The sequence below is a fragment of the Schistocerca nitens genome, chromosome 9 (assembly GCF_023898315.1).
Source record: "Schistocerca nitens isolate TAMUIC-IGC-003100 chromosome 9, iqSchNite1.1, whole genome shotgun sequence".
Taxonomy (NCBI): domain Eukaryota; kingdom Metazoa; phylum Arthropoda; class Insecta; order Orthoptera; family Acrididae; genus Schistocerca; species Schistocerca nitens.
The window spans coordinates 448,974,786-448,994,123 of record NC_064622.1 but is presented as its reverse complement, the minus strand read 5'-3'; the positions used below and the strand labels follow the sequence as shown (position 1 = coordinate 448,994,123).

At 42.4% G+C, this 19,338-nt stretch overlaps 1 protein-coding gene and 1 pseudogene across 1 annotated transcript in view; one reads left to right on the top strand and one right to left on the bottom strand.

The window, feature by feature from the left end:
- Nucleotides 1-19,338, top strand: part of LOC126204313 (protein takeout-like) — a 61,914-nt gene that overhangs the window by 34,782 nt on the left and 7,794 nt on the right. Inside the window, exons 3-5 of the mRNA XM_049938698.1 lie at nucleotides 4,409-4,556; nucleotides 12,160-12,293; nucleotides 15,341-15,493. Of these exons, the coding sequence (XP_049794655.1) occupies nucleotides 4,409-4,556; nucleotides 12,160-12,293; nucleotides 15,341-15,493 (435 nt within the window). The remainder of the gene's footprint in view (nucleotides 1-4,408; nucleotides 4,557-12,159; nucleotides 12,294-15,340; nucleotides 15,494-19,338) is intronic.
- Nucleotides 3,847-3,964, bottom strand: LOC126204639 (5S ribosomal RNA; annotated as a pseudogene).

Below are 19,338 nucleotides of genomic sequence, written 5' to 3'. Positions count from 1 at the left end.
GACAGAAAGAAAGACTAGTGGTCAAGGGGAAGGTCTATAAGACGTAATGAGGGCTTTAATGGAAATGAAATGGAGGTGCATGGGACATGCAGCCAGGTGAATGGATGGTAGCCGGATAAAGGTAGTTCTTTGCTGGATTGCAGAAGAAGAAGGACGAAGACTAGAGCGTAACGAAAAAATGGCTGTATCGCGGGATCAGTTTGTATGGATAAGCTGAAAGCAATGACGCACTCCAAACTGGGCCTTAGCGCAGTCTAACTAAACAGATATGACTTTTAGAACTAATTTAATTCAGTATTTGGACCAAAACTGAAGCCCATATGTAGTAAACCCTCAGGAAATTTTAATCTCCCCGGTCCTCGCCCCCTCCCGCTCACTGATTTACAGCTGTGCGTGTTAAGTTGGTGGAAGTGTACGGTAGCAAATGAGACATGTGCTGGAGTTGCTTCCAGTGTAGTGAAACATTTGTGAATGGGGAACAACGCAGAGGCTCACCATTTCACTTTGAAGAACCGGGAATCGCAAGACAAGTGTAAATGTGCCACAGACCTGTTTTCAACTTGTTGCCCTACGTTTCGAGCATGAAAGAATGCGGTCTCCGCTGGTTTCGGCGACTGGTCACAATCGTCCAAAAGGTATGCCGAACCGAGGCAATAGTGGAAAAGTTGCAGTTGTGTCAGCCAAATCCAGGTAACCTCGTTAAACGCGTAATAACTATGGACGAATGTCTGGAGTATCACTATGCCCTTGAGATGAAAGAACCATGGAGGCGGTGGAAACACATGGATTCATCACGGCAACAAAGGGTGAAGACCCAACCACTATCGGGCAAGAAAATATTGAATGGTTATCTGTGTGTATGTGTGTGTGTGTGTGTGTGTGTGTCTGCCATGGTGTGAGGCTAACCAATTATGCTCGTAGGGGCAAAACATTGCATGACGATATTATGGGACTCTCCTGACTAGGTTACAATAGGCTATCAAGACGAAATGTCAGGGGAAACTGTGCAAGAGGATATTTTTGCTGCGTGATAACGCCCCATTTCATTCTGCACAGGACACACACATGCCCCACGGGTCAGTGCTGGGATCACTACTGTTTCGTACATACGTAAATGACATACCTTCCAATATGACAGGTGATTCAAAAATATGTTTGCTGATGGGCCACACGGAGTAGCTGCGCGGTTAGAGGCGCCATGTCACGGATTGCGCGGCCTCTTCCGCCGGAGGTTCGAGTCCTCCCTCGGTCACTGATGTGCGTGTAGTTCTTAGTTTTAGTTTAAGTAGTCTAAGGAATGATGACCCGATGACCTCAGCACTTTGGTCCCTTAGGAATTCACACACATTTGAAGTTACTTTTTTTTCCGATGACACCAACTTGGTAGTGAAGAATGTCGAAAGCAACATAGGTAAGCTAAAAAATAGAGCAGACCAAGATGTAAGTTCATAGCTTGTAGAAAAGAAATTGATGCTAAATCATGGCAAGATTCCGTTCACAAAACGAAACTAAATCTGACATTCTGATTATGCTTGAATGGGCATACGATTAGTGAACCTGCACAACGTAAATTCCTAGGCATTCAGATAGATAGTAAGCTGTCGTGGGAAGTCCATGTTCAGGGTCTTGTTCCAAAACTGAATGATGCTATATTTACAATTACAACAGTGTCTGCAACTCTAGTAGCCAAGCACGCAAATTAGTCTACTTTGCTTATTTTAATTCGCATACGACATTTGGCATTATACTCTGGAGTAGCTCGTTCCATTTACGAAGAGTATTTTTGGCGCGTTAATGGGAAGTTAGAGCAATACACGTGTAATTTATAAAGCTTCATTGTATACAACGTTTGAAGTTGTGTCTGGGTACAAAGAGCTTGTTTGCAGCACTAACGCAGGAGACAGCCAGTTTGAGACGGCTGTGCGAAAAGCAGCTGACACTGAGGTCCACACTCGCAAAACGCAGCGCCTCGTCTCAAATGGTTCAAATGGCTCTGAGTACTATGGGACTCAACATCTTAGGTCATAAGGCCCCTAGTACTTAGAACTACTTAAACCTAACTAACCTAAGGACATCACACACACCCATGCCCGAGGCAGGATTCGAACCTGCGACCGCGCCTCGTCTTGTGCTTTGTTTACGGTCATGGCGTTACATAAGCTAACTGGCAACTGTACATATTTCAGGCGAAACGGTAAATTGTTAGCAATAAGCGGGATCATGCTACAAAAACTCGCACACATGGCGCCATTTCTCATCAGGATTTCCGCTTTCGTGGTGTTACGTTAGAGAGAGGCAATTTTACGCCTGTGAATGACGTGTTCTGAGGATTGATATAACGAATGACGCTCTCAATCAGAGTTAAGTACCGCTACGTTTTCGGACGGAGTTCCGAGAAGAGAGTTTAGCGTAATGTTGTCGAGCCGCAACAAGTTTCGTCTCATGCTCATCACTGGACCCTTGAGACCACGCAGTCTCACTCGTTTATCCCTTCAGGAGTAGTCATGCATTTTTATTTGTAAACAAAACTACATCAATATATAACGAATAAGCGGCCAAATCACGAACCAACTTAATAGATTGATTATTTCCAGCAAAGAATATAAATGGAACCTATCGAAAGAATCAAAGTAATGTCGTCAAGTTCTTAATGCACAAAGCGAAATCAGTAATTATTGGATGTAAGGTCCGCCAGTTATGCAAAACAACGTTTTTTCCAAGCTCCCGAACATGTTTCAGCACCTCTGTGTCATCATTAGTGGGTTTTTGTTTTATTTAATCTATAATGTGAACATTTTTACTAAATGATTACGACATTATGTGGATAATTAGTTAAAAAAATTAGTTTTTTTGTTAATACCTTTACACTCGCTTTGTATGGTTTTTCAGGACCACTTGTGAATTATTTATTATAGGTACCTTGTCATCTGCAACCAAACGACGTTGATGAGAAATTTTGTTAGGAGTTAACCTATCACTTTATGCTCTAAACGTAATTTAGTTTGTCGCGATATATCCACAGAACTTTGTAACCATTTAGTAAAAATGTTCACATTACAGATTAAATAAAACAGAAACCGACTAATGATGGCAGAGAGGTGCTGAAACATGTTTTGGAGCTTGGAAAAAACAGTGTTTTGCGTAACTGGCGGACCTTACATCCAACAATTTTAACTGCAAAAACGGAGAACACAAGGAGCTGCAAATCCAAATGACGAAATCAATAAATCCGTGTATCCTAGCCTAATAAGTTCAATCTTAGTTTTTATTCGTAAAGATATGATTGCAGCACTTAAATCCAGTAGTGACGCAGACTTCAGAAAATACATTTGTCGTTGACTTAAAGACTTACAGCGCTATTTATTGGTTCTTTGGCGTACTACGCCTTGATCATTAAACATCTGTACTACTAAGCTGAGCAGACGATTTTAGATATGACTTTCAAATAAACATCTTCCTTTCTCGTGTTCCAATTTTGATGAAATATTGCCCCAGTCTACGATCGAGTTAAGCCTGAAAACTCCATGAAAATTCATTTAGTAATCGTGAAGACAGCGTCTTTAAACAGACAGGCAAACATGTCGGTTTTACAGAATTATTATTAATATAGATAATGCTAGTATGTCGTCTGCCTAGGATTTGTGTAAATTTATTTTATCTAAAAAAAGTGGCCCATCGGGACCATCCGTCCGCCGTGTCATCCTCAGAGGAGGATGCGGATGGGAGGGGCATAGGGTCAGCACACCGCTCTCCTGGTTGTTATGGTGGTATTCTTGACCGAAGCCGCTACTATTTGGTCGAGTAGCTCCTCAATTGGCATCACGAGGCTGAGTGCACCCCGAAAAATGGCAACGGCACATGGCGGCCTGGATGGTCACCCATCCAAGTGCCCACCACGCCCGACAGCGCTTAACTTCGGTGATCTCACTGGAACCGGTGTATCCACTGCGGCAAGGCCGTTGACAAATTTATTTTATCCACTGTTGCTTTTGTGGTGTCAGTTCCATTTAGTCACTCGTTACGTCCCCATGCCTATTTGTTCCTCAGTTTGGTCCTACTGCGCTACACGAGTAAAACAGAAATGTTGCTACTTTGGGCTACAAAATTCTATATAACTCCCCGTATTTTCCCGACATGGCACCCATTGCTGCATTTGTTTTCTTGATTGAAGAAACTATACTTGGAGAATTATTTTTGAGGCGGGACATTTCTTGAGCAGCAGAATGCTGATTTCTACAACAAAGATCTCCATCATGTCATTCATAGTTGGGAAAAATTAAGACGCACTAAAGAGTGAATATGTAGAGGACTGCCATAAAATTTCATAGTTACAGAGTGCTTTCCTCGGGGTGAGAATCAACATAAGATAGCTACTGCTCGGACTCTGGCCTTGCTGCTGTGCCCACAGGCATCCCCTCGCTCGGCGTGGTGCCCGTCGACCCCCTGGATGTCCCGCTGATCGAGATCAGCGACGGCACCAAGAACATCAACCTCAAGATCACGTTCAGGAACGTGCGCGTCACCGGGCTGTCCGAGGCGTCTGTCACCAGCGCCAGGTGAGTCCTGCACCTCAGTAGTGCACCTGCTGCGCGTGGTTGCTTCCGCTTTTCTTATTCGGTGAATGGGTACAGAATACTGTGTGCATACGTCTGCGAGAGACCGATGGAGTTGTTCAGAACTATACACAAATTCACTCTCTCGCAACACCCGCACCAACTGGGGAAGGACCCAGCTCGCGTGGTTTTGCAGAGTATGTTGGTCCATTATGATTCTATCGACACTGTAGATTACATTAGATATAGTGCTCATTCCGTGGACACAAAGCAATGAGCACACCGACGTTGTGGCACACGCCAGAAAAACTGAAATCAATAACACTTAGATGACGAAAATTCTTGAAAAAAGAAAAAGAATAGCGTGAGAAGTTAGTTACATAAAACAACTCTTTGTTTGGTATAGAAAATCGCTCCTCGTCGTAGCTCTGCACTGCTATTATTGATTTAATCAAGCGTGGAGTATTTGTAGAGATATGAATCTTGATTAAAAAAGAAGCAGCCGAAGACACTGAGCCGTGTGAGACAGGAAGTTTGTAGATCCCGAACTGTGAATGTTGCAAATGCAATTGCTACAACATTTGTCCGTTTGACATCACTAAATATTCTAAATAGCCTGAACTGACATACGTTCACAAGGAGATCATACGAACTTTCTCTCACCGACTTGATTCCAACTGACAGGCTGTGTAGGGCACGAATTGGACTTCAACAGACGCAAACAGCAAGACGCAACTCTCAACCATTGTCGAGAAAATAGAGTTAGGATATTTTACGAGTGCTTACATACTTCGTATGGTGGCTAGTTACCAAGCGAGTAAACGCTTAGTTTTATAAAACGATGCCTGTGGATCGAATCCCGCTACCAGTGCTCTAGTTGTTATTTCAGTCTCACGCAACAACAGATACGTGTGATACGCCACGTTATTGTGTGATGACCGAGAGCCGCTTACGAATGTATCTCACGTTTGTTTAGCAATAGACACATTGAAAAAACTATGCACATGCAAAGGTTCGGAGTTAATTGCAAGTGCTGTATCTCGCAATAATTACTGTTTCCCATGTTTCTATGATCATCATCATCCTGTCTCGTACAATTACCATATGTTACACATTATGCTTGCCACACATGTAGATAAAATAATATAAATAAAATGACTATACTGACTGGACTGAAATTTCTTGTGCATCCATTTTTTCCACTCTTATTACGAACAATTTTTCTCCTTTTCTCAGGCTAAAGATTACGAAAATAATAAAAGAATCATTTAATAATAATCACAGTCATAATAATTACGTGGGAAGAAAGGAAATGAAGTGTAGCCAGGGATATTCAGCCCCTGGGGGTCAAACACTCGGCTGCAGACTTTTCTCTAGGATTAGAGACCGTAAATTGGAAATCTGAGTCAGCAAGGACCATGTCCGGATGGCCGAAGCGGTCAGGGCAACCGCTCATGAGAAGCAGTAAATTCTGGTTCGAATCCCGGTCCGTCACGCATTTTCAGCCTCCACCCTTGTATTACCACAATGCCCTGTGCCTCTTACCGTCATGATTTCTTACTCCTCCTTTCCCTTTACTTCCCCTTCCTACGTTTCATGTTTACACCAATATACGAACTCCCGATCCTCCCACTGGCCCGGCTGTTTGTTCCCTGTAGAGTGGCATCGGCCCGAGGCCCACGAGAAAGACAGTCTGTAGCACGTACTTCATTACCGCGTGACGTTGAGGGTCTTACGAGTAACAGCAGCCACCTCTGGCTGGGAGCGAGCAACTACTCCGGACGAGTTTAATAAATCTTGACTGCGTGTTTAAATGCATGCAAGTTTTCGATATCACCTTCATTGAATACCTTTTCAATTTAACAATGATTTTTTTGGGGTCCGCATGGAGCCGAGCGTTTGCGAAGTGTGGTGCACCAGCCCACTAGCGTGACGTCACAAGTTCGTTGTAGGGCCCGTGTATATCGTTGGCCCCGCATGTGGCGTCCCCACCTGACGTGCTTACCATGATCCTTTGGGGCAGGACCATGCGCCGTGGAAGTAATAATGCCGCCACTCTCCGAGCCAAGCAATCCCCATATATATGCTGGTCCACGAGAATTACGGGCCTCCCAACAACGAACCTGTGACGTCACACTAGCTGGCTTGTACGCCACACTTCGTGAACGCTCGTCTCCATGCGGAGCCCATAAAAAAAATCATAGTTTAATTGAACAGGTACTCAATGAAGGTGATATCAAAAGCTTGCATGCATTTAAACACGCTGTCAATAATTATTAAACTCGTCGGGAATAGTTACTCGCTCCCCGCCGGGGGCGGCTGCTGGAACTCGTAAGACTTGCAGTGTCACGTGCTGTGACGTGCGTGCCGTGGCCTGCCCTTCTATTGGGTCTCAGTATCGCTGGATTGGCACGATGTTAGAAAAAGATGTGTACCTCTTTAAATTTAATTAAGGAGCATATCAGAAATATTTAAATGCATACATGCCAACGTGCATAATTAATGCAGTAGCCCTCAACTCCCATTCTTCACGTGTCCGGTGCTGCACCATTTCAGTCGGACACTTTCGTGCAACTGTTTACGCGGACCGTGTCTGCGGGACACCTGGATCATGTGTTCCCTTCCCACAATGCTCCACTGCTGTTGCTCAATGGTTTCAGCGTGGGACGACATGCGTCACTTATGTTAGTCGTCTTTTTCGTAGTTTTATCCCATTTCTTCCGGGATCAGTGCGTTAATCTGGATTTCGAAATGTTCGTGGTAGGGAGTGGCCGCTCCCCTTTCCTCCTGCGACGTAAATTGTGTACTTCATCTGTTTGCGTCTAGTGTTAATGATACGAAAGTGTGAGGACGGATTCGAAATGTTCCCGAAACGTGCAATTCAGGCGGATGTGGGGACCAGCACGGAATTAGCCTACTCGAATGTGGGAAACCACCTGAAAGCCACATCAATGCTGGCCGGCACGCCATTCCACATCGTTAATGCGCTGGGTGCATTTGATCCAGGGTCGGTGCACCTCCCAGGATCCCGGAAGCAGCGTGCTAATTCACGCGGATGTCCTGGCGGGTTTCTGAAGTTCCTACCTAATATCAATAAACGAGCTTCCCCTGTACCTCTCTCATGCATTCCAAACTCGACAGAATTTCTTTTATACTGTATGTCTTATTAGACTAGATAACCTGGGAGAAAGCATAAAGTTTCAGAATGTGGTGGAGGGTTGTGGGTCGTGAACGGACAGCATCGGACTGTGAGAGCATCGCCAGAGAAAGGAAAGGTTATTGGCTGAAATCCCGTTTCCGAACACAAAATTTTAATTTCGTAACAAGTTCCATGTTAATCAATCCTCATGCAATTCATCGTCATACGGAGGAGAAACTTTCTGTACATTTGTTCTGCTCTCATACATTGAATGATCGGATCCTCCAGGTACACTGCCATTGCGTCACCGATCTTCCAGTGTCCAAAACAAACTGCTAAAAAAGCGATCGCAGCTACCGTGGATTTTTGGCGTTGATGTTGCTAAAAGTGTGTATGTTTGCAGGAAGATTACGTTGAGACTTGGAAAAAGTAAAATTTTGTGTGTAACTATTTCAGAAAAGAGGAAACCAAAGACCTTAAACCCGAACGAACCTCATATGACCGGTCAAGGTTTTACACATGTACTACTTTTTACAGCATAGAAACCTAAAAAATTAAAAAGGCTTTTAGTAAATAGGACAATTTTGATCTGTCAATGAAATCGGCATCATTTAAACATCTTCCAAGAAAACAGGAAACGTGGATATCTGCAGTGTTCCACTAGGGAGTTCCAAATTGATCATATGGTGATCTCGAGACATGTGGGGAAGGAAATTCAAAATCTCAAGGCCCTCAGGACTACAAACTTAGATTGTGTTTCTACCTTTCAAAACTTAAGTTCAGAATTCCACCAAGAACCTATCAAACTAAAAAGCTATCCGTATAGTAAAGTTCTATACACAGGAACTTAGAAACAGCAGACATTTCAAGGAGCGCTAGTCTCAGAAGAACTATGCACTTATTGACAGTATATATGAAACAGTTTTCCTGGAGAAAAGCAGAAGACACGCATCGCGGTCTCCAGAAGGAGATAAGCCAATCGAAGACCGGCGGAAAACGTAAGTTGACTGCTACTCTCAGGAAACACCAGAAAATCTAAAGAACTTCCAACAAGTAAGAAAAAAGTATAAGAAATCTCAACATAAAAAAGTGAGAAGCAACGATTAACTTAGGTAGGAGAGGACTTCCGACAGAACAAGAAGCGAAACATTTACGGAACATTCAAGCCTAGCTTAAGTATATAATTTGCCCCAAGCATAAGCTTTAATAAATAAAAAGGAAGTATAGTAAGGTGACATGGAAAACAGTCAGACCTCGGCCAGGTACCTTGAAGAGCTCCTAAACTGTGAATCGCCATGTGATACCTTCCGTTATAAATGGAAAGAGCCAAATGCCAATTCGGAATCACGAGCTGCAGACGAAGCTATGACCATCATAAATACCTTGAAGAATAGCACGGCTCCTGGGCAAGAGGGGATCATTGCGGAAGTATTGAAATATGTTAATGGCAATACAAACATTGAAGTGACACATATTGTAAATAAAACGTGAAAAGACGAGCTGCTTCCAGAGGGGTGGGCATTAATACACCCTACACATAAGAAAGGACACCAATTCGAGCCTGGGAACTACGGAGGGATGTCGTTAATTCTAGTGACTCGTAAGGTATTTTCAAAAGCATTACTAACAGAGTAGAAGAGCAACTAAATCACACTGGTGTGTACCAAGGAGGCTTCAAAATGAGCAGTTCATGCCCAGAACAAATCTTGAAAATAAAAACTGGGATCGTGTATCGAAAACACAGTAGCAAGCATTTCGTGCTGACATTGTAGACGTCAAGGAAGCCTATGATGCAGTAGATAGACCTACGCAGTTCCATATTTTGGAGGATATGAGTTCGGATAGAAAATCCACTGCACTCATTAAACAGGCCTCAAGCAATACGAAATCTAAGATCAAGATCAGAGGAAAACTCTCAGAATCAGACACATAGACACTCACCTGGGGTCTTCAACTGTGCCCTTAACGAGTGATCCAGGGAACGGTGACGAGAAATGAAAGGAATGGGTGTAATATGACTGGAATGCAAGAGAAAAGGAATACGGGCAGACTATCTTCCATTTGCTAGCTATATCATGATATTGTCGGTATCATTTGAAGATGCGCTTATCAAACCATGCATCTACAGAAAACGGGGCAAAAGCAGGTCTACAGCTTTCTCTCGGGAAGACACGGTACGTGGCGAACATCAAGACAATAGAAAGAGGGAAAGTTCAGATGGCTGAGACTTTTATATACCAAGGAGAATGGATAGTAAATTATCTGACAGAAAAAGAAAGTATGAGAGCTGGAATAAACCAAATGAATTTAGCGTCAGGCTAACTATGAACGTGTATAATAAGAAACATCATCGATTCAAAATTGAGACTTTACCACATAGTGATCCGACCTGAAGCCTCATATACAGCTGAAGTGAATTTCGGAAGAACAGGATCACGTAAGAGATTAGAACTTGTGGAACGATGAAATCTTAGCAGGATATTAGAATCTCGATGAACAGGGCACGGACAATATAGAAGACGAGCTAAATAAGAACCGTGCATCCAAATAAAGAGAACCTCGGAAACCATCAAGAGAAGAAGGAGAATGCCCTTCGAACACATCCTTAGAATGTACAGAGGAAGTTAGTACAATAATAACAGTTTCTTGTAAACAAGAAAATCGAATTACCCTGGACCCAAGATGCATATACGGGGCCTGGAAGAAATGGGAGTACAGGAAACAGAGATATGTAAGAGAATGACTTTCATGTTTGTAATTCAGACTTCCATGGGTTTCCATGGCAGAATTAGACCCACAGTATGAGAATGAAAGAATAAGGATAAAGACGAGAAGAAAAGAAGGTGATCTTAATTAATATGGTTCTCAGATCACCGAAACGAAGTGAAGAAGAAATAGAAATAAAATGGTAGCAATAAAATTAAAAATAATTTTGAACAGGATTTGAATCTAGAATGAGATTTTCACTCTGCAGCGGAGTGTGCGCTAATATGAAACTTCCTGGCAGATTAAAACTGTGTGCCCGACCGAGACTCGAACTCGGGACCTTTGCCTTTCGCGAGCAACTGCTCTACCATCTGAGCTACCGAAACACGACTCACGCCCGGTACTCACAGCTTTACTTCTGCCAGTATCTCGTCTCCTACCTTCCAAACTTTTAATCTGCCAGGAAGTTTCATATCAGCGCACACTCCGCTGCAGAGTGAAAATCTCATTCTGGAAACATCCCCCAGGCTGTGGCTAAGCCATGTCTCCGCAGTATCCTTTCTTTCAGGAGTGCTAGTTCTGCAAGGTTCGCAGGATAGCTTCTGTAAAGTTTGGAAGGTAGGAGACGAGATACTGGCAGAAGTAAAGCTGTGAGTACCGGGCGTGAGTCGTGCTTCGGTAGCTCAGATGGTAGAGCACTTCCCCGCGAAAGGCAAAGGTCCCGAGTTCGAGTCTCGGTCGGGAACACAGTTTTAATCTGCCAGGAAGTTTCAAGATTTGAATCTGTCTACCGACAACAGACAATGATATTGACAATAGTACTGACTAAAAAATAATAGCTACAACACTATCACTACCACTACTACTACTACTACTACAGATTCTGCGATTAGTAATAGTAACACATAAAAATGTATTTACAGATCTGTAAAAATGGTATTTTTTAGAAAGTGAGAACTGTCGGAGAGAAATTTATGTAGACGGCAGGAGCTAAGGACTTTGGGAAATAAGGAAGGTCTGGTGGGATTATCCTACTGATGTTGCGGGGAAGAACGTTGGCAAACGAGAGAAAGGATTACACATAAAATGTAGCTCACGCTGGAATTTCACTGTAATCTGGCAGCCGGCAAGTAGTCATTGCTCGCGCCAGTATATTCGTCATAACAGCTACGTTGTACAAATTGTCCATTCATAAGTACTTAGTGCTCCCCAATGGAAGCCAGAGCGGGTCACTGATTGTCCTGTATAGTCACAGAATGTTTACATTACCCTCTGTTTTGTAAGTTTTCTGTGTCTAATCCTGTACACATGAAAATGTCTCCTAGCCTGCTATTTAAAAGATAAGAAGAAGTGTACAGAGCCCTCTTGGCATCTACATCAATAGTTGAGGTTGCTAATGCACGCCTTTACGGTGGCTGCTTGACTTGGTAGCTGCCAGTTCGATTCCTGGTGATGGAAGTAATTTTCACCGCCAGTATTTGTCCACCAAGAGGAGGGGTGGTGGCATATAATTCCTTATTGCGCAATTTTGGACCCATCTCCTAGATTAGTTTCCAAACTCCTCCACAGTGCCTCATGGACCGAGTGCATCTCCAACTTTGGTCAGCGATGAATCCGTCATCTGCTTGGAACTATGGACCGCGCTGGTCTTATACACGACGTGGTAATGCAGTACATGGAGGCTACACGGACTTGTTAACTACTTAGTTGCCGTCTTGTTGACCGCAGACTGTGCACTAGAGTGTTGTCTATGTTTTCCAGCCTGGACCTGGCCAACAACGAACTGGAACTCTCCGGAGTGGAGCCCCATCTTGTCTTTGAAGCGGACTACGAGATGAGCGGCAAGTTCCTGGTGGTGCCCGTGGAGGGCTCCGGCCGCTGCAGGTTCATCTTCAGTAAGCAATCTCCACAACTTCAAATTCTGAATTTCTTACCGGGTCTGAAGTAGATGGTACGTAAGTTCATCATGCTTGATGAATGGAGGCTGGTATGAAATTAAACATCTTTCCGTCGCATTCCAGACATGCTCAAAGGCTGACAGTTCAGCGGCTGCATTATCCTGTTCGAATAGTCCTTTTGCGAAGGTGGCCATGAAGGGTATGACAGTAGGATTTACCATTTTTGCCACATACCAGAGAGCATTGTACCTCCATTCACTAATTATCAAATCTGTCTTTTTGTCGTATCCAACAGCTCCCCGCCCCATTATTTACAGGATTTAGAGAGGTGTGGGTTATCGACAATCACAGTTTTCCGAATATACAACTGTGTCAATAATTTCTTCAGTTTAGAACGAGTGTAGCGACAGAGGTAGGAACGGACGTTGTGTCAGGTCTATCTAGGGAAGTGGAATGGAACCTTTATTATTCACACAGTACTTCCATAGCAGAGTATACTGCAATGGTGTCCATTGTGGAGTGTTCGGCCAGAGAGCAGCTGCGAAATCCATAACAATATTCACGGAACATGTATGTGATGAAGTAAGTGAGCAGCAACGCTAGATACCGCCACAATCCACTAAACGCGACTACACATTCAAACAGCCCTTCTTCTACGCTACCCTCAGTTCCTACTACGACGGTTGTCTCTTAACGTCCTACACAAAATGTAAAGGGAAAACAATATTTGTTACAAGTCGTTCTTATGTTTAACCAATCATTCACCTTTGAAATTTATACAGTTTTATTTGCGTCAGAACCAATTCTGGAAATGTTCTCTCAAGTCTGAGACTGTTATCTCAAAAATATGACTGTGGAAGTGTTCAACAACTTCTTGGCATGGTGCAAATATTGTGCACACAAGTGGTGTTTGCGAACTGAAAGGAGATGTTAGACCACTGATAAGATGAGTATGAGCAATGAGGCATACATTTTTTATTTTCTCCGTCAAATAATTAATAGTTTAAAGATGTATGCGATACGTAACATTCTCATCATGATAAATGATGTGGGTTTTCAAACAGTATTGGATTCTAAGCGTTGTACAGTTTCATGAATGTGGAGGCGAAATCTCCCGAACTTTTCACAGATTCAAGTCGAAAACACGTGACAAATTGTTATTTATCATTCGTCATTGCTGTTCTTCGATCCTGTACACCAGTGGTCACCGCGTTTCCAGGGAAACCAAAGAAACTGGAGGTAATTTTTTTGGAAGCGCACGCTAGACGACCCATTCATACACACTGAACCAAAGCAGAAAAGGAAAACCTTTTAAATCACCAATTGACCATAACAAACAACTCATTACATTACATTACATTACAGTACATTAATAGAGAAAACAGTAGAACAGTATCCCAAGAGGTACCCATCAGAACAACACTGCAAAACTCCCTTGCCCTTTTGGTCTTTCATCACCAGTATGTGGCCAGCAAGGGGAAGAGACGTATTTGATAACCACATTTTGAACATATGTCGTGAACCAAATTTCAAAGCTCCTCGTAGTTTCTCATGGAGTGAGCGCATCTATCTGGGGACGATAAGCTTCCTGCAGTCTCCTTGGTGGTATCTGGGAGGAATAGGCTAAGTTCCGCCAACAGATTTCACCCTCTCTTTTCTCTCATCGTCATCATAAAATACAAACATGACCCCCGCACAACACGCACATCCATTACAGTCACCTAAATTTAACAGACTCACTTAAGGCACAACTCTCACACAACTGAAGGACAGCAGTCATTGTGTGTGGGGGAAGAAAATATTTTCCGATTACGTAACTTAACAACAAAGCCCGATCTCTTAACTGGCAACACCACACGACTCTTTCCTTTAGTTATTGCGCTTAGTGTCGGTGCCAAATGATGAGTGTCCAAGTGGTAGACACCTGTACGAAATACAGTTCTGTTTGGGAAGATCCACGGAAACCGAAGCATAAATCAAACATAGAATGAATAATGGTGACCGTACATCCTCGTGACCACCGCTGCCAGCAGTCGTGTACAGTGGCTACATTCTTGCCAACCCTCTCCGCAATATCGCAGAAGGAACATCCAGCTTCTCCCAGAGCTCGTTCAAACTCAGTGAGGTATTGCTAATGGCTTTTCTGTCGCTTTAAAGGCAAACTTCACTAACGTCAACTCAGCAATCTCAAAGGCAACTAATGCTCACGACCGTTATAGTGTTTATTTAAAGCAAACTCGATTTGCATCGTCATAGTGGCACTATTAGCGTCGCTCTTATGTGACTGACGCCAAAACTGAAAAGACAACATCTTTCGGATTTAGAAACATGCCAACCAATTCCGTTTCGTCGTACAAGTCCTTCTTTGTGTTGTGATTTTCTTCCAGTGTATTACTAGGTGTAACTTTTAAAATAATTTTTAATTCACTTTCAAAATATGATTCGGTTTGTGATGCGCCACAGAGTGGAAGATTGCATGTTTCTGTGTTGCAGGATGCTGGGAACTGGCAGTTAGTACTGTGCCTGAAGAAGTTACTTTCCTATATATCTTAAAAAATGTTTTTGTTTGCTAATGTCAATGATAAGGTCTAAAAAAAAGATTGAGTCTCCTCCCAGATCAAATGTAAAGTTAATTTTGTTGTGGTGTGAATTTAGATGTTTAACTGTCTGATACTAACTGTCCACAAACGTATTACATCCTCCACATACCTGTAGTCTATCTTAGAACTTATTATCTAAAAGTGTTTGTTCAAAATTATTCATAAACATTTCAGTTAATAAGGGGCGCAGAGGGAACATCCTTACGCCTGCATACAACTGCAAAACGTGAGATGAGAAAGCTTAACCCTTCAAAGGAGTACGCTGTTATGTGAGTAGCGAGTTAAAACACTGTGCTGCACAGTATCTCAAACACAGGTGCAGACTTTCGCAAGCAGTACGCCAAGAATTGCTCAGTGACAGCAACCGCATGGGCCAACTCATACCTTGAACTTGATAGAAGTGTTACACATCTGTATTAATAACTTAATTAAATTTTATTACAGCCAATTTGACAGCAGAATTAAAACTCATATCTGAACGCCAAATGAAAGGAAACCAGGAATACTGGGACCTGAAGCAACTTCTCCTTAACATCCCAAGACTTGAGCGTTTTGAAGTGAACTTCGAGAACCTCTTCAATGGTGACCAAACACTCGGTAAGTCGCACTGCCAACGCTGCAAGATGACTGCTGCATACGCCTTCCATTGTGCATTACATGCGTTAATACAGGGATACCATAATTAATGGTTAATATATAAGACAGTAGTGGTGCTGTGACATTTTCAGCCCATGCTGCATTGATGCTAGACTTTCTTTCTCCACCCCTACGGCATCATGAAAAGATTTCTTCCTACCTCTCCCATATCCCCTCTGACATAGGCCAATTGTCCTATTTATAAAATGGCGAGATATTCGAGAACTGGCTGGAAAATTGAAAAAAATCCAAGATTATGTCCCAGTCCTATGTTACCACTCGACGGTTGTCGTAAGTTAAAAACTCCAAGATGGGTATTGTCCAATTGGTGCGAAATTTAAAAATTCAAAATGACGGACTTTGGTGTAGTGGCTGACCCTGCATGGTTAGATGGTGGACTTTGGGGTCCTGCATGGCTGTCAGATTTACCCATTGCTACAATGTCAAACAGAGTGGTCCATGTGGAACTGATCCAACATACGTGGTTGCCAGGTCACTTAAATCCAAGATGACCACTGGGATTTTCCCCCAAACATATGACGCCAGATGACAGTCCTGGTGATTTGGGCACATGCTGCATGATTGTCAGATTAGGTAGAGTGTTCCAAATAGAAAACCCTATCCTTGTACAAACTGGTGGCAAATTCAAAAATCATTGGTTTTTCCCTTACTTCACAGTGCACTTGCCTACGTTTAAAAGCAGTACAGTCTACAAGGTTACACGATTCCATCTGCCCCTTTGATGACACAGTTTAAACAAATTCCCCCAAACTCAGTGACCTTAAACAAATACTGCACCAGTGCGTGCTCCATGCAGCCTCTAAGTCTTATATCCAGTTCAAGTTGAGTCACCAGCGCCACTGCTGCCACCAGGGAGTTGGGCCATGAGGACTGAATTGGTGATGTAATGCGAGACCAGATTGTTGAACCCATAGCCACAGCCACAGCCACTTCACGCTTCTTTGCACTGGAGACAACTGCACAGGGATGCTGGAGACATACTGCCAATTAGGCTGCATAATGCGAAGTGCAGAATAGTAGTTCCGATTCCCACCACCGGTATGTTATTTGTGAATGCACTGCAGCCACAGCCTATGTGGCCTAAGTCAAAATGGCAGAGAAATATGAAAATGCAAGAAGCACACTTATACTTTAACCCACATTGAAAAATGTGGGGAAATTAAAAAGTCTCATCAGTTTAAAATGGACAATAGCCCCACATTCATTCAGCAGAGAAATTAAAAGCCACTGAAGCGTCTTAACAAATCTCTATTTACAATGCGAATTGTGTCAGACATAGGGGATATAAAAATGAAAAAGCTGGCATACTATGCTTACTTTCATTCCATAATGTCATATGGGATTATTTTTTGGGGCAACTCATCAAGCCAACCTAAAGTTTTCCGGGCACAAAAACGTGCAGTAAGAGTTATATGTGGTGTGAACTCAAGAACATCCTGCAGAAGTCTGTTTAGGGAACTAGGGATACAAACTACTGCTTCCCAATATATTTATTCCTTAATGACATTTGCCATTAAAAATACATCACTTTTTCAAACAAACAGCTCAATTCATGGAATCAATACTAGAAATAAGAATAATCTTCAGAAGGATTTAAAGTCACTTAGTGTTGTACAAAAAGGTGTGCATATTTCAGGAACACACATTTTCAATAACTTTCCAGCAGCCATAAAAAGCTCAACATCCAATGAAATTCAGTTTAAGAGAAACCTAAAGGATTTATTGGTGGCCAACTCCTTCTACTCCATTGATGAATTTCTCAGTAGAACCAACTGATTTTTATATATATATATATATATATATATATATATATATATATATATATATATATATAATTAATTTCTGCACAATTTCAGTGCAGTAATGTGTTCATTGTAAATAAATGTGTGTGTGTGTGTGTGTGTGTGTAAGTACAATCTAACTTCGGCACCAGTTCAGTGCAGTAATGTGTTCATTCTAAATAAGTATTTAGTAGTTGTATTACACGTTTATTACCTTATAAATAAATAAAAACCTTTCTTTATTTTAAATTCAGTGCATTAGTATTTGTAAAATGATGCTTTCATATAGCGTTCATATAAAAATGACAATGCCACTTGTGACCTGTGGAATAGTACAATAGGTTCTTTGTTTGAGTTGTAAATATTTGTCATGCATTGTTGTTTTATGACATGTTCTACATCCTGGTGGGCCTCCTCACTACGGATCAATTGGAGTGAAAGTAAATCTAATCTAATCTAATCTAACAGAAGCATGTCCTTTCTCTTCAAGAACATACGTAATGGCTCAAAACTGACTGTAAAAAACTGTGTTTTGATAAGATTTACCACAATAGTGAAGTGTGGGGTGATGACAGCTACCATTAACTTGCTGTGGTCATAGCCAGGCACTGCAGTTATGTCATGAACACAATAACTTTATGTACGACCACCATGAGTAAACTGCATTTGACAACCAAGCATCCTTACTCCAAACGATAAGTCAAACGGTAACCCCCGAAAACAATGTAAATACATACAATGAAAGAAGAACTACATTTCATGATAGCAGAACTATGTAACATATTTACACAAAAAATTTCATGATGGAGGAACTCATATACCACCAGCAGCAGAGCGCATGGTCGTCTAGTGAAGAGACGCTGAGCACCGTAGTTACCATAACACACTGTCCGTTCTGACGTTTCTGACTCAGGAGAGAGCAGTACACTCCATAAACATGATGCAGTTACACAGATCAAACAAATGGCAGACCAACCCACTAGTCAAGCGGTCGGCGACTGGATTCGTTTCAGGTAGCCATTACAGCTATTACACGGTACTGGCACACCCTCGGCTAACATGTCTAATATGGCGCTGTGGCTGCCAAGCTAGACACAGCCCAGAATACTGAGTGGTTAAACTTTAGGGGTGGTTGCAAAAACCTCGGGTACAATCTAAAACACATTGTAAGATACTTGCAGCAATTTAATGGTTTGTTAATATGTCTGCATGGGAAATAAAGACAGGGAATGACAAAATGTGATGGTCCAGATTGAATATTTCTGCTCCTGCTGCCATGGAAACGTAATGCGATGGCAACTTCCCTGCCTCAACAGACATAACTAATAAATGAAACACAGTTTCTGCAACTTTTAGTGAAATATTTCCTATGAATAGTGGGCATGAATTCAGTGAATTTCGCATCAAATCTGCTCCCTAACGTTATACTTACACCTGAGCTATACATTCCAGTCTGATGCTAGCAGAGCATTGACTGTGAATGGAACTTTTAGAGATACTCTATCTTAGGATGACATTTCAATGGTATTTAGAAAGAACTATGCATTTTGTAACATGAAGCAAACTTGGCATAGGTAATAAATTGTAGCCATAATCTCGCGATACCTTATTCTGCCAAGTAGGAACATTCTTCTGTGGGGTTATATTGCATGTTTCCTGTCTCGTAGGTCTGTCTATGTTGTGAGGAAAATGTCGGCTATACAGCACTTGAAGACATGTGCCCTGCAGACTACTGAAGTAGAGCTCGGATGTTTTTCCTTCAAAATACGGATGTAAGGGCTGTAGGATGGTGTTTTATCATCGCTTGGTAGTGAAATGTAGTTTTTTCTTCGTCATATACACTCCTGGAAATGGAAAAAAGAACACATTGACACCGGTGTGTCAGACCCACCATACTTGCTCCAGACACTGCGAGAGGGCTGTACAAGCAATGATCACACGCACGGCACAGCGGACACACCAGGAACCGCGGTGTTTGCCGTCGAATGGCGCTAGCTGCGCAGC